The sequence below is a fragment of the Leucopleurus acutus genome (assembly GCF_964270905.1).
Source record: "Leucopleurus acutus genome assembly, chromosome: 1".
NCBI lineage: Eukaryota > Metazoa > Chordata > Mammalia > Artiodactyla > Delphinidae > Leucopleurus > Leucopleurus acutus.
The window spans coordinates 32,294,725-32,307,032 of NC_139142.1; the positions used below are offsets into that span (position 1 = coordinate 32,294,725).

Below are 12,308 nucleotides of genomic sequence, written 5' to 3' on the forward strand. Positions count from 1 at the left end.
CCTCCCGCCCCCAACCCAGCAGCTGCCTGGGACAGGCCACTGAGCTGCTCACCTCTTGCTGTTCTCCACCTGCCCCGCAGGCTGCCCCTTCCTCTGCTTTCAGCCTGCCCCCCGTCCACACTGCCCACATTCTCCTCTCGTGCCTGATCCCACAGGCAGACCCCTGGCCCAGCGGGACCCGCGTGGGCTGCTGCCCTCGTTCTCCCCAGCCAACAAGGGGAGGCCCCCAACCACTGTCCAGACCTCGGAAGGGTGAAGGGAGGTAACAAAGGACCAGGGCTCCTGCCCAGTCTCTGCCCAGTAGCAGTCCAGCATCCTGACCTGCTCCTCTCCCCAGGCAAGGCCGGGGTGGCGGCCAGGGCAGCAGGGCATCACCCCTGCGTCCTCCCCGTACAAGCTTTGGAGACTCGTGTGTCGTGGCAGTGGTGTTTGCTGATGATTCCGGCAGAAATGTGAGGAGATGGAAACGGCCCGCTTTACACTCCCCCACCCTAACCCCCTTCCGGTCCCAAAGTCTCATGCAAAAGGTACAGGAGGCCCCAGGCTACGGTCATGTGTGCGGCAGCAGCTGCCACTGCTGGGCTGGGACGTCGGCCTGGCACTTGCTGGCCACCAGCTGGGTGGTCTTGGCCTCCAGGCAGAGGCCGCTGACTGAATGCTGGATGAAAGAGGCTTTTCTCCTCCATCTCTGTGGGGAGAGGCAGGAAAGGAGGGGAAAGAGAAAACAATGATTAATAATAATCATAGCGTTCATCCCTTCATTACACGTGTATGCAATTGGCCCTAGGACACACCCCCATCTAAATGGTCTGTGTGTCCCTTACAGAAGAGGTGGCCACACCCCACGTGCAAGCCTGAAGCCCGTTCCTCCTGAACGCTCTGGCTTCCGTAGGCTGGCACGAAGAACTCATTGTCTAGGTCAGAGGCCCACGGGCTGAATCTAGCCCAGAGATGTATGTTGTCTGGCCTGCACGTGCTTATCTAAAACTTGGCTTAGTTGTCGCATAAAAACCTGCATTTCCAACTTCCCTTTAGACATGGGCCTGGTTTCTTTGGTGGCATCAGTCGGTTGTGGCCGAAGACCTGCTCTCTGCTAGTCAGCCTAGTTCCTGTTCGCCACAGTCCCACCTGGGCCCAACTCTTCTCCTCTAGGGCTTCCCCACTTGCACTCTGTAGGCCCTTGAGTCTGAGTCCTGGACTAGGTGAATCCTTTACTCCTTCAAATAAGATTTCTTCTTCCTGAGCTCTAAGCTTCTGCCTGCAGCTGTGCAGCCGGTTACCTACACACTTTAATGGGAACTGGTCGCCATCCCTGCAGAGATTAAGAGTGATGGGAGGGTGAGGGCACTTGAGTCCCCCTATCAGAGTCATGTCCCCCAAGCTTGACAAGCGGGACAAGAATTGTTCCTGTAGACCATTCTGGAAGTGGCTGGATGGAGGATGGAGTGTGGTTTGGAGAAGGGATGAGAGGCTGGGACCCAGGTTTCGAGGCTCAGGGAAAAGTACAGGGAGACAGGTCTATTTTTGGTTTCTCTGCTATTTCCCTCCCTTGCATCCATAGCCCCTCTTCCTATATCTACCTCGTCCTCTGTCCTCCGAAGAAGTGGGTAACGCTGGAGCCGCAGGGCTCTGAGGGGGAGGGGCCCTGTTCTCACTGGAGCAACTGGGAGAAGGGAGATGAACAGCAGCAGCTGCAGGGCCAGGGCTGGGGCGGCAGGGGAACGTGGGGTGGCCAGAGAAGGGGACCAACTGGGAGGTGCCAACAGGGTGGAAGGCAGCGAGGGGGCGTGCTGCAGAGCCCAGATTCCCTTTAGGAATGCGGGGCTGAGAACCAGTCTCTCTGGCCCATGTGGTCCCAGCAGAGAGGGCTCCCTGGCTTAAAGGTCCCGGGCAGTGGGCAGGATAGGGCCTTTGGTCCCTCTGGAAGTCACAGCATCCTACTGCCTTGTGCTCTTCCAGTCTCTGATCTCCTGGGAAGGGCTGGCCACACACCCCATCTGGGCATTGCTGGGCCACACCCTTCTTTCATCCTTATGGCCAATGTGATCGGCACCTTCCTTGACGTAAGGTAGGCACCCAATGCAGTTTTGTTTTATGAAGAATGAATGCATGGGTGAATGAATGAATCACCCAGTCATGAGGAAGTGCTCTGCAAATCATGGGATTCTCACTTCCTACCTGTGCCATCAGGCACGGTCTCGGGGTCTCCCTGACTCTCCTGGCCATTATGTTCTGGCCTTGCCAGGGAAACAATATCACCTCACAGCGCTCTCCCATCGCCAGTCTTGGTTCTTGGTTCTTATAAGGCAGACAGGGAGGGAGCCCCTCATTTTATAAGTGAGGAGACTGAGGCTCAGAGAGGTGAGGGTGGGGTGACGGAGCTAGGACCTGCTGACACCATCCCAGCAGCTCTATGCACATGTAACTCTCCCATAACTGATACCCAGGTGGCCTCAGAAACGGGGCCAAAGGGGGACCAGGAAGGGAGGCCTAGATTTGAGAAGGCACCGTCAGTGGGAGAGCTGCTCACCCTGTCCTCCTGGAAGAGAGGGCTCAGCTGTTGGGGCCCCTGCAGGATTTGCAGGGGCAGAAGGAATGGGGCCAAAGGAGATTTCTCAGAGCCCTGGGTCAGTGTGAAGGGGCAAATGGATGCTTCAGCTCCAGAGAAGGATTTGAGTGGTGGCTGCCCTAGGAGCTACTTCCCTGACTTTGGCCTCAGCAAGGATGGGGTTGGGAGTGGGCTCAAGGCCTGACCCTCAGAGAGGCCGGTACTCCAGGTAAAGGGGAGCCTGGGGACCCACCTAACTGCAGGGCAGGCAGAGGGGGCAGGCAGGACGAGCTGCAGCGTCCCAACCAGGAAGTGCTTCAGAGCTCTCTCTCCCTCCCTCCCGCACGCGCGCGTGTGTGCGCGCGCGCCTGCCGGTCATCCCTAAAGAAAGAGCCGACCCAGGCAACAGCACAGGGGTGGGAGGAAAGCCCGTGGCTGAATCAAAACGCCAGGCACTCTTCTGCCCCTTGCACTGCCCCGCAGCTGGCCAGGGTCAGGCACAGGGGGAGCTACAAGAAGGTGTGGGCAGAGGAAGGACTGGGCCAGAGCTCTGGCCTTTGTGTCCATTCCCGGGCAGAGGGGCAGCCCTCCCAGCCAGGAATGGAGTGGGGCTGACTGTCACTGGCTGCTGTGTGCCCTGAGCATCCGATTCTTCCTCAACCGGCAGGTCTGACCTGTGTCTCCCAGGATTCATGAAAATAGGGCACGTGAGAGTGTTTGGCAAATGGAAAAGGCAGTGCTCACGTGAGGCCAGCGTGCCAGCTTGGAAAACACTGTGGCTGGATCTGTTTCCCCAATCAGCCAGCAGTCAAGAAATACTGAGCACCTACTATGTGCTGGGGCAAGACTGTGGGCTTAGGAGTCATGCTGACCTGGGTCTGAACCTCAGTTCCACCCCTTCCCCACTATGTGATCTGATATGTTTCTTAAATTCAGTGAGCCTCAGTTTTCTCACCTCTAAAATGGGGTTAGTACTAGGGCCCACGTTGCTGGGTTGCTGGGAGAATTAGATGAGACGACCTATGTAAAACTCCTAGCACAGGTTCCCAGTAAAAGCCCACATTTATTTTGGCTGTGCTGGTTGTCAGGGGTTAGGGATACAGTGTTGACAAGATAAATAGTCCCTGCCCGCAAGGAGCCACAGGATGCAGGATGGACATTTAACAACTATTTACCGTACTTCCTCATGAGGAGAACAATAGACTTGACCTGGATACTGGCTTAGGTCCCCCAAATCCTCACTCTGGAGGGCTTATTTGAGTCTGTATGTCAAACCCGCACTGTGTTCCCCAGGGCTGCCGCCATCCCGTGCCCATGGGCGAGAAGGCTTACCTGCCTGCCTTCTCTTGGGTTGCACGCCTGCAGTACGACCAGGGACCCGGGGGAGATGGAGGTGGAAGTGGCAGCCAGGCACTTCCCCTGCTGCTGGATGAGATGGTCACTGAACAGCCACGCCTGCAAGACAGGGAGCAGAAAGGCCAAGTCCACAAGTACAGCAATGGATGGATGGATAGATGGGTAGATAGAGCAAATACACTGTGTATTTTGGTAAAATTTTCTACAAATACTAGGGATGGGTGTATGGGTAATCACTGTACAGTTCTTTCAACTCTTCTCTGTTTGGAATTTTTCATAATAAAATATTGGGGTGGGGGAGCTTAGCTGGAACTGGCCAGAGGATGTATGAAGGGATGCTCAGGGGATGGGGAGAAAGACAGGACATGGGAGCAGGGCAGCCAGGGAGCCAGTCCACGCCGGGGTCTCCATGACCTGCTCTAGTTCAACATGGTGCCTCAACACTCATGTTGGGCACGTGTGTACACAGGAGTCCTGGAGGCCCTGTATACAGGCGGACCACAGCTGCATCCCAGGAGAGAACCGGACTCTGTTTGGGCAGCATTTCTACCTCTGCAAGGAGAAAGCAGGTGGTGCCCATAGGGCGACTGTGTGACAGGCGACAAAGGCGACCGAGTATGGTGGGAGCAGACCCAAGGAGCAGAGTGGGAGGGGACAGCTTGCAGGGTCCTTGGGAAAGTGGGTTTGTGGAAGGTGTAGGCAGAGGGAAGATGAGAACGGGCAGAGGGAGGCCCCCACCCGTGCCCGGTCCTGACCTGGGGGCCCTAAGCCACCTACCTGAGCCGCCGGCGGGCTCTTGGCAGACCCTCTGCAGGTCCCCATGCTGAGCAGGAAGTTACCAGCCGTGTCCTGGCCCTGGGATTCTAAGCAATTAGCCCCCTGCTTAATGATGCCGGGGAGCACTTCCTTCACGGGGACGCTGAGAGAAAAGGCAGCGGTCAGGCTTGTCCTCTGCCCTCCCCGGGCTTACCCACACTTACCCAGAGGGTAGCGCCCTGCCAGCTCTCGGGGCACCCAGGTGTCTGTGGGGAGGGGAGCCGGGGAGCAGGCCTGGCAGCAGGGGGAGGTGAGCAGGAGTGCCTCTGGGAAGACTGGGCCTCGCCCTACCGGGTTCTGGGCAGCTCCGGGAGCCCCAGGGCCTGCCCTGGAGGCCAGGCCTGAGAGGGTTCAAACCAGAAACCAGGGCTCCCCAGCCCAGAAAGAGGACAGGCTGGGGAGAGGCTGAGGCCCAAATGTGGGCTCAATAAACAATCTCGAAATGACAGGGAAGGGGTCACTTTGAAGAGGCAAGTGTAAAATACACAAATATGAAAATGTGTTCAATCTCACCAACGATTAAAGAAATACATATCAGAGAGGTACCACTGTTTGTTTACCATATGTGTATATATATATATGTGTCTGTATATAATTTATTTACGTACATAAAACATTTATATATTTAAGTGTATGTGTGTATATCTATGTATATATATACACATATACATATATATATATATACATATATATATTTTTAAATATCACTACCTAGTATTGGCAATAGCTGTGGGATTGGGTGAGAACATAAACTGACCACCTTTTCTGGAGGGCAGTGTGGTATTACGTATCAAAAGCCTTAAAAATGTGCACACCTTTGTCCCGCTTCCAGTAACTTAGTATCCTAGGGCAATAATTAAATATGTGTGCAGAGATTTAGTTTAAAAGATATTCATTCAGAGCGACTGCTTATACTGAAAACATTGGAAATTCCTAGATATCCAACAATAGGGGATGGGCTAAGTAAATTCTGATTCATCTGTAGGATGGAAAAAACCTTTAGCCATTAAAAATGACTCTGGTAATGTGGGAAAGTGTTCAAAACATACAGTTAAGTAAAAGAGGCATGTTTCAAAATAGTGTATTATTAAAACATTTTGTATGCACAGGAAAAACATGCTTAAACACACACACACACAGATATAAAACACACTGTCTTACCCTGTGGGTAATAAACCTAAGGGGGATGCTGGCCCCAGCTGATGTGGGCTGGTATTCCTGGGTTTAGAAGGTTATACACGCACTTGGCTTACGGACCCACAGGGCATGATGGGGAACCAGGAGGGCTTGGAGTCTGACCACATGCTAATCCTATCTGCCTCTGTTACCTCTGTCAGGAAGAGAACCTGGGCGGGGAGCATGGATCAGAACATTTCCGGCACTCTCTTGTCTCATGTGGACATCCTGCAGGACCTTGACCAAACCAGGTCTTCCTTCCTCAGGGCTGGTTGGAAGCCCCCGGATTCCCAGAACCTACCCGCTCTCACAGAGCCTCAAGGAGAGCCCTTCACTTTCCCTCCACACTACTGGTAGCAGTGCCCCTTCAGAACCCCACACCCCCTTGGAAGAGGTCGTGCAGTTCTAGAACAGAGGCTGCAAACTGTTGGCCCCTAAGCTGAATCTGGCCCTGGACAGGTTTTTTCTGACCTGCACAGTGTGATTATTGGTGCTTTTAATTAGTTGGCCGTATTTTAAGATTTCAAGTTTACACAGAAAAATTCAGCTTCTTTTTCTTTTTGAACTTTAGAATTTTTTTTGAATTTTTAAAATTTTTTTATACAGCAGGTTCTTATTAGTTAGTTACCCATTTTATACATATTAGTGTATATATGTCAATCCCAATCTCCCAATTCATCATACCAAAAATCCAGCTTCTTTGGAAAACATAGCAAGGTCAGGCTGCCACACCGAACTTGCATTCCAGCACGGCACTAACACACTGTCATGAGCAGCAGCTGCCCCCTTATGGGTGGAGCTTGTGCATTTCAGTTTGCCACAGTCCCCTCCACTCCCTAGAGTCATCCCCACCCACTTGACTTATTGACATTGTCTGTCTGATCACTGTAGGATGTAAGTTTGCAACCTGCTAGGTGCAAGGCTGTCGGGAGGCAAAAGGCCCACCCCCTCTGCTTCATCCAGGGGCAACGTGTTATACTTCCCCTCTACACAGAGACAAGGTCCTGCGGAGCCTCTTTGAGAAGCCAAGGTTGTTTCAGACCCTTCTCTTCTCTTCCCCTCCCTACCCGCTGTTGCTTAGGAAGATGTGCAAGTTGATCAGTTTTCAGAGGTGAGATGTGTACTGTCCAAGTGTGGCAATGTCACTGACAACAAAGGCCTGCCCACTGATGCTTATGCGGGAAACCCGGGGCTTGGGCAGCAATCTCAAGACCAGATGCAGCTCCTGAGGTGTCTGAGTGGTAGCAGCAGCCCTGCAGCAGCTGGGATGGCCATCACCACCCTTCCTCTGCTCTCTGGCAGAGCCAGGCTAAGCTGTCCTATTTGTTGGTAGCCCTCTTAAGTCTGCATCTGCTTTCCTCTCTGTGGACCACCTCAAAGCGGGGCTGCCATTAGCCCTTATGATGCCTTTGTAGAAACAGCAATAGGCATCCCTTTCTTGAGACACTTTACTTCCATCTGTTAGAAAATCATCATAATATAGATGATTTTCCTAAATTATGAAAAAAAAGACAAAAAAGTCTTTTGTTAGAAGACTTTTACTGTCATTTGCCAGGAATTGTAGTAATAAATGTACAATACTGTGTGACCAGCACCCTTCACATATGGTGTGCTTGTGCAGTGCACAGCCTGCACAACTGTTCCTGAACATCCTGATAAAAGTAATACATTAGCAATTGCTGAGGCTAGCCACAGAACTCTGATCTGGAAAAGCAGTACTGCACGCAGGCCTAGGAAAGCAAAGCCCTCTCTGTTCAGCCTCCTAAGTTTCTCCACTGACCATCTGCAAGTGTGGCCCAACTATTAGGATCCTGTTTGGAGGAACATGGTATCATTTGGGACTATAGATCTCCTTTCTAATTAACAACCTGATCCACTCCGGGCCCCTCGCCCTGAGAACTGAGGCAGAACATGAAGGAACAGACCGAGGATGAGTAAACTGGATAGGAATGAGCTGCAATTTCTACCTTAACAACAAAAAGTCATTTTTAAACGTCCACACAGTGACAAAACAAACGGAAGATGACTTACGCTCCTCATATCACACGGCTGGTTTCATCCACTCTCCTGTCTTTGTGATAGATCCAGACTTACGGTAGTTATAAACTACTTCTTCCTCTTGGTCCTCAAGGGACTGCATGGGGACTGGGGTGTGGGGAGGAGAGGCACATCCCCGATCCTCCCAACTCTTCCCCTAGCTCCCCAGCTCCTGTCTGAGGCCTGGAGTCCATGACTCCAACCAGATAGCATGAACTCTGACAGAACATAAAGAAAGACTATGCTTTTTTCCCTCAGAAATGACGTGTCTGAATGAAACTGTCCCCTTAAAAGTGGCCACTTGAGGAAGCTGTTCATTTATTACAAGTTTGTAAAGTAATGTTCTTCCATGCACAGCCATCATGTGGGGAGCTGGGGTTATCCGGCTGCCAACTTTTTCCAAGGATGCGGCCACTGCTCAGACCCTTCTGGAATTCCTTGAACATTGCTTGCAGAGTCAGTTTATCCTTGTTACTTGTTTCAGTCTTGTCACCCTGTATTTGGGACCCAGGACTGTATTATCTGGGTTAATCAACCAGCTTACTCACTGGACTTGGCTACAACTTAACTACGGCTGTTTTCCAAAAATCAAATCTGCCCTTGAAGGACAAAGATTTGCCTCCTTGGAGGATCTGCAGGCTCTGAGAGGTGGAGTGTTCTGGAAAGCCATGATAGCATCCTTGGGAGACAGCAGTGGAATAACCCATTCCCCGAGGTGACATTTCCAGAAGAGAGAATGCTAATTTCAAAGTTATTACTGATGCTTATTGACTATGTAATTTATTCAGTTAAAAATATTTATCGAGTGCCCATTTTGTGACAGGCACTGTTCTAGGGGCTGGAGATAAGGCAGTGAACAAAACATATAAACACCTCTACCCTCATGAAGCTTCCTGTCAAGTGTTGGGAGATGACAGTAAAATTAATTGGCCACATATATGCTGAATGACAATAAGGGTGACAGAGGAAAATAAGCAGGGAATGCTGGGGAAGGTGCAGTCGGCCAATGCAGAGTTTGGGGGAGCCTCACGCAGCGGGGACAGCTGAGTCAAGACCTGGAGGAGGTGAGGAATGATGTAGCCAGGATGCTGAGAAGGATTTTGAAATGAGGAAAAAAAGGAACAGCTCTGCCCTCCCTACCCCTGTCATTACAGCTACTGCCCGCCGTCCTGTCACCCACGCACATACACCATTTGCATGCTGCTTCCTCATTTGCTGCAGCAAACATTTCCCCATGTTTTTTCACGGTTTATGATTATAACATTAATTGACACATGTTTGTTTAGATCGACGCATCATGATTCACTAAACCCAGCCCCTACCGTTAGTTTTTTCTCAATTTTTTCACAGCAGAGAAGCCTACAGTGGACATTTATTTGTCAACAGGTTTTTTTGCTTTGGTTGCTTTATTTCCTTAGGATAAACTCCCAGAAGGAAGAGAGGAGAGTCAAAGGAAATGAGTGTTTCTGCAGCCTTTGCTACATAATGCACTGTTGTTGTCCTAAGGGGACAATGCCCATTTCTAGCTCTAAGGCCCGGTCTGTTAAACTTTGGTTCCTACCACACCTCACTCTTAACTCCTGGTAACCTCCTCCCGGTTCCTCCAGACCCTTCACATGACAACAAACACTGACAGCTAGAAAGAGCCAGATTGCCTGGGCTGGGGAGAGATCAGGGTGAAGGGTCCCCAAGCTGCCGGCCCCCACCCAGGCCAGATGCACGAGCTGAGGGCTGCACTCACGTGAGCTCTGGGTAGACGTTATCCAGGTACCAGCGGAAGGACTTGCAGTTCATCTTCTTCCTCTGCTCGATCCGCGTGGCCACGCTGGAGGAGAAGGCAATGCTCAGCGGGCATGAGAAGGCCTGGGAGGCTGGCCCCCTCTTTCCACCTACCCCAGGGAGCTAGGGCCAGGAGCTGTCCAAGGCTGCCTTCCAGCCTTGGTCCCTGCCTTAAGTCATTCTCTGACCTGCAAGCTCCTCCCAGGGTTCCTGGCCACGCCTTATTTCTCTCCTCAAATTCCTGCTCACCTTTCAGGATCTGCCCAGCCCACGGGGGCCGGGCTTTAATCTCGGCTTCTTACTCCTTGAGACCTCAGGTGAGGATACCACTATCTGGTCCTTATTTTCACAGAGAGAGCAGAGCCTTAATGAACTAGAAGTTTTCCTTTCCTGCATTCCAGCTGAGCAGAAAGTGTCTACCAACAAGAAAACCACGCTTTAAACATCTTTCCATAAAGTTGGCAGATAAAAACCATCTGATGTGTCCATGACACCTTCCTCAGCTCCACTGACCATAACGGCCACTGACAGAGGACCCTCACCGCCTCTCTCAGCCTGTTTATTCTCAGTAAAGTGGGGACACAACCATCTACCTCCAAAGGTTTTTGTGAGAATCAAATGAATAAAGGGGACATAAGTGCCTAGCACAGGGTAGCTCCTCAGCAGATGTTACTTCCCCACTAAAAGAAATAGTGACATAACTTCTTTTTTTTTTTAACAAGGGATAGATACAAACAAATAGAGGGAGATTCATTGATGATCGCTAATAATGTTTTCAAACATATCTGACCACAGCATTAAGTAAGAAATAAATACACTGTGACCAAGTATACCCATGGGCATATATGGCTACAAACATACAACCAAAATAACAATTTTCACAAAACAATATCTATCCGTAACTGCAATCAACTGTTATTTTCTGTTCTGTTCCGTACTGATCTGTAATATTCTAGTTCTCTATCATTTAAAAAAAAAAACGGTCACGACTCTCTAAATTGATTTCACAATTAATCCACATTTTGAAAATGCTTAACTAGACTGTAGTCATAACAGTCCAGGGCAGAAAAATAAGCTAACAGATCACTGTCAGATTTTGAACAGCAAGGGGTGGAGTCAAACCCCCGAGTGTTTTCTACAGAGAGCCATCCTTAAGCACGTCCACAGATGTCTGTCCTGCAGGCAGCTTGTGGACCGGCAGTGCTCTCATAAGCGAGCCCTCCCTGGTTATTTCTCCCTCTGAGGCTGCATCCTCCTCAAGGACCAGAACCTTGTCTCTGCGTCGTATACCCTACAGGCCCGGAATAGCCCAGCGGCCTGGGGCAGCTCAGGTGCTAAGGAGACCCTGAGCGCTTCCCTGGTGTACACACAATTTTGTATTTTGCTAAGGTTGTGGAGGAAGGCCAAGGGGGGCTGGGAGAGGGGCCCACCTGCCGAAGGCCTTCCCTATGGCCGAGGGCCGGGCCTCGTAGTAATACTGCTTGTATTCATCCATCCACACCTCTGCAGCGCGCTTGGTATTCCTAAAAGGGTAGGAAGGAGCAAAATAAGGTCACCAGGGCAGTGACAGAGTTAGGGTTGGGCTCAAGATCAGCTCTGTGAAGTTCAGGGTGCGGAGACAGAAGTGCACGCGAAAGAATGCTGATTGGGGTGGTATCAATGAGAACAGTCTTTTTGGAGGACAATCTGTCAGCATCCGTCAACTCTGTGGGTATGGATACTGTCTGACACTCCACTTTGAGGAACCTATTCTACCAAAATACCAGCATGTGGGCAAAGGGACATGTACAAGAATACTTGTGTCATAAAACATTCGTGACAACCCAAATGCCCATCAATAGGAGAATAATGAACTATGTCCACATGATGGAGTACTAGGCAGCCTCAAAAAAGAACACCAAGGTTAGTACATACTGACGCTGAAGGACGTCTACAATTTAGTGTGGAGTGGCAGAAAAGCATGCTGCAGAAAAATCATGCAGTGCGACCCCATTTATATAAAAAACACAAAAAGAAGAGACACATGTATATGTATAACTGAATCACTTTGCTGTACACCTGAAGCTAACACAACATTGTTAATCAACTATACTCCAATATAAAATAAAAAGTTAAAAAAATGTAAAAAAAAAACACCCCACAAACACATGCATCTCTATACAGAAACTATATATATATATATATATATGAAAATAAATTAAAAGACCTGAAATGATAGGCTAGAAATCTATTAGCACTAGTTACTTTTGGAGAGACAAGTGGATAGGAGTAAGACTGGGTGAAAGGGACTTTCACTTTTTTCTCTCTATGTGATATGAAGAGTAAAAATTATAATGTATAATATACTATATGTACAGATATATATATAATATATATGATATAGTTTGAATTTTTACAATAAACATGTATCACTTTTACAAGTATAAAAACAACTAAAATGGGATAAGGGGAAGCAAAGCAAAAAGACAGGCCATTTGATGAGCTAGACCTGGGGAGCCACCACTGGCAACAAGGGAGCCTTAGAAGATGAAGACTCATCCTTGGGAAGGAGTGTTCATGGCGCTCCTCCCACGCTCCCCTTGCCACCAGCGTCAGG

General features: G+C 50.0%; 1 protein-coding gene across 1 annotated transcript in view; it reads right to left on the minus strand.

Moving 5' to 3' along the window:
* Positions 1-550: 550 nt before the first annotated feature.
* The window catches only part of GALNT16 (polypeptide N-acetylgalactosaminyltransferase 16), a gene marked incomplete at its 3' end in the record, with an annotated part of 97,529 nt that continues 85,771 nt past the window's right edge, over positions 551-12,308 (minus strand). The window contains exons 11-15 of the mRNA XM_082838272.1: positions 11,143-11,235; positions 9,675-9,758; positions 4,682-4,823; positions 3,881-4,003; positions 551-688 (exon numbers count right to left, since the gene is read on the minus strand). Of these exons, the coding sequence (XP_082694398.1) occupies positions 551-688; positions 3,881-4,003; positions 4,682-4,823; positions 9,675-9,758; positions 11,143-11,235 (580 nt within the window). The remainder of the gene's footprint in view (positions 689-3,880; positions 4,004-4,681; positions 4,824-9,674; positions 9,759-11,142; positions 11,236-12,308) is intronic.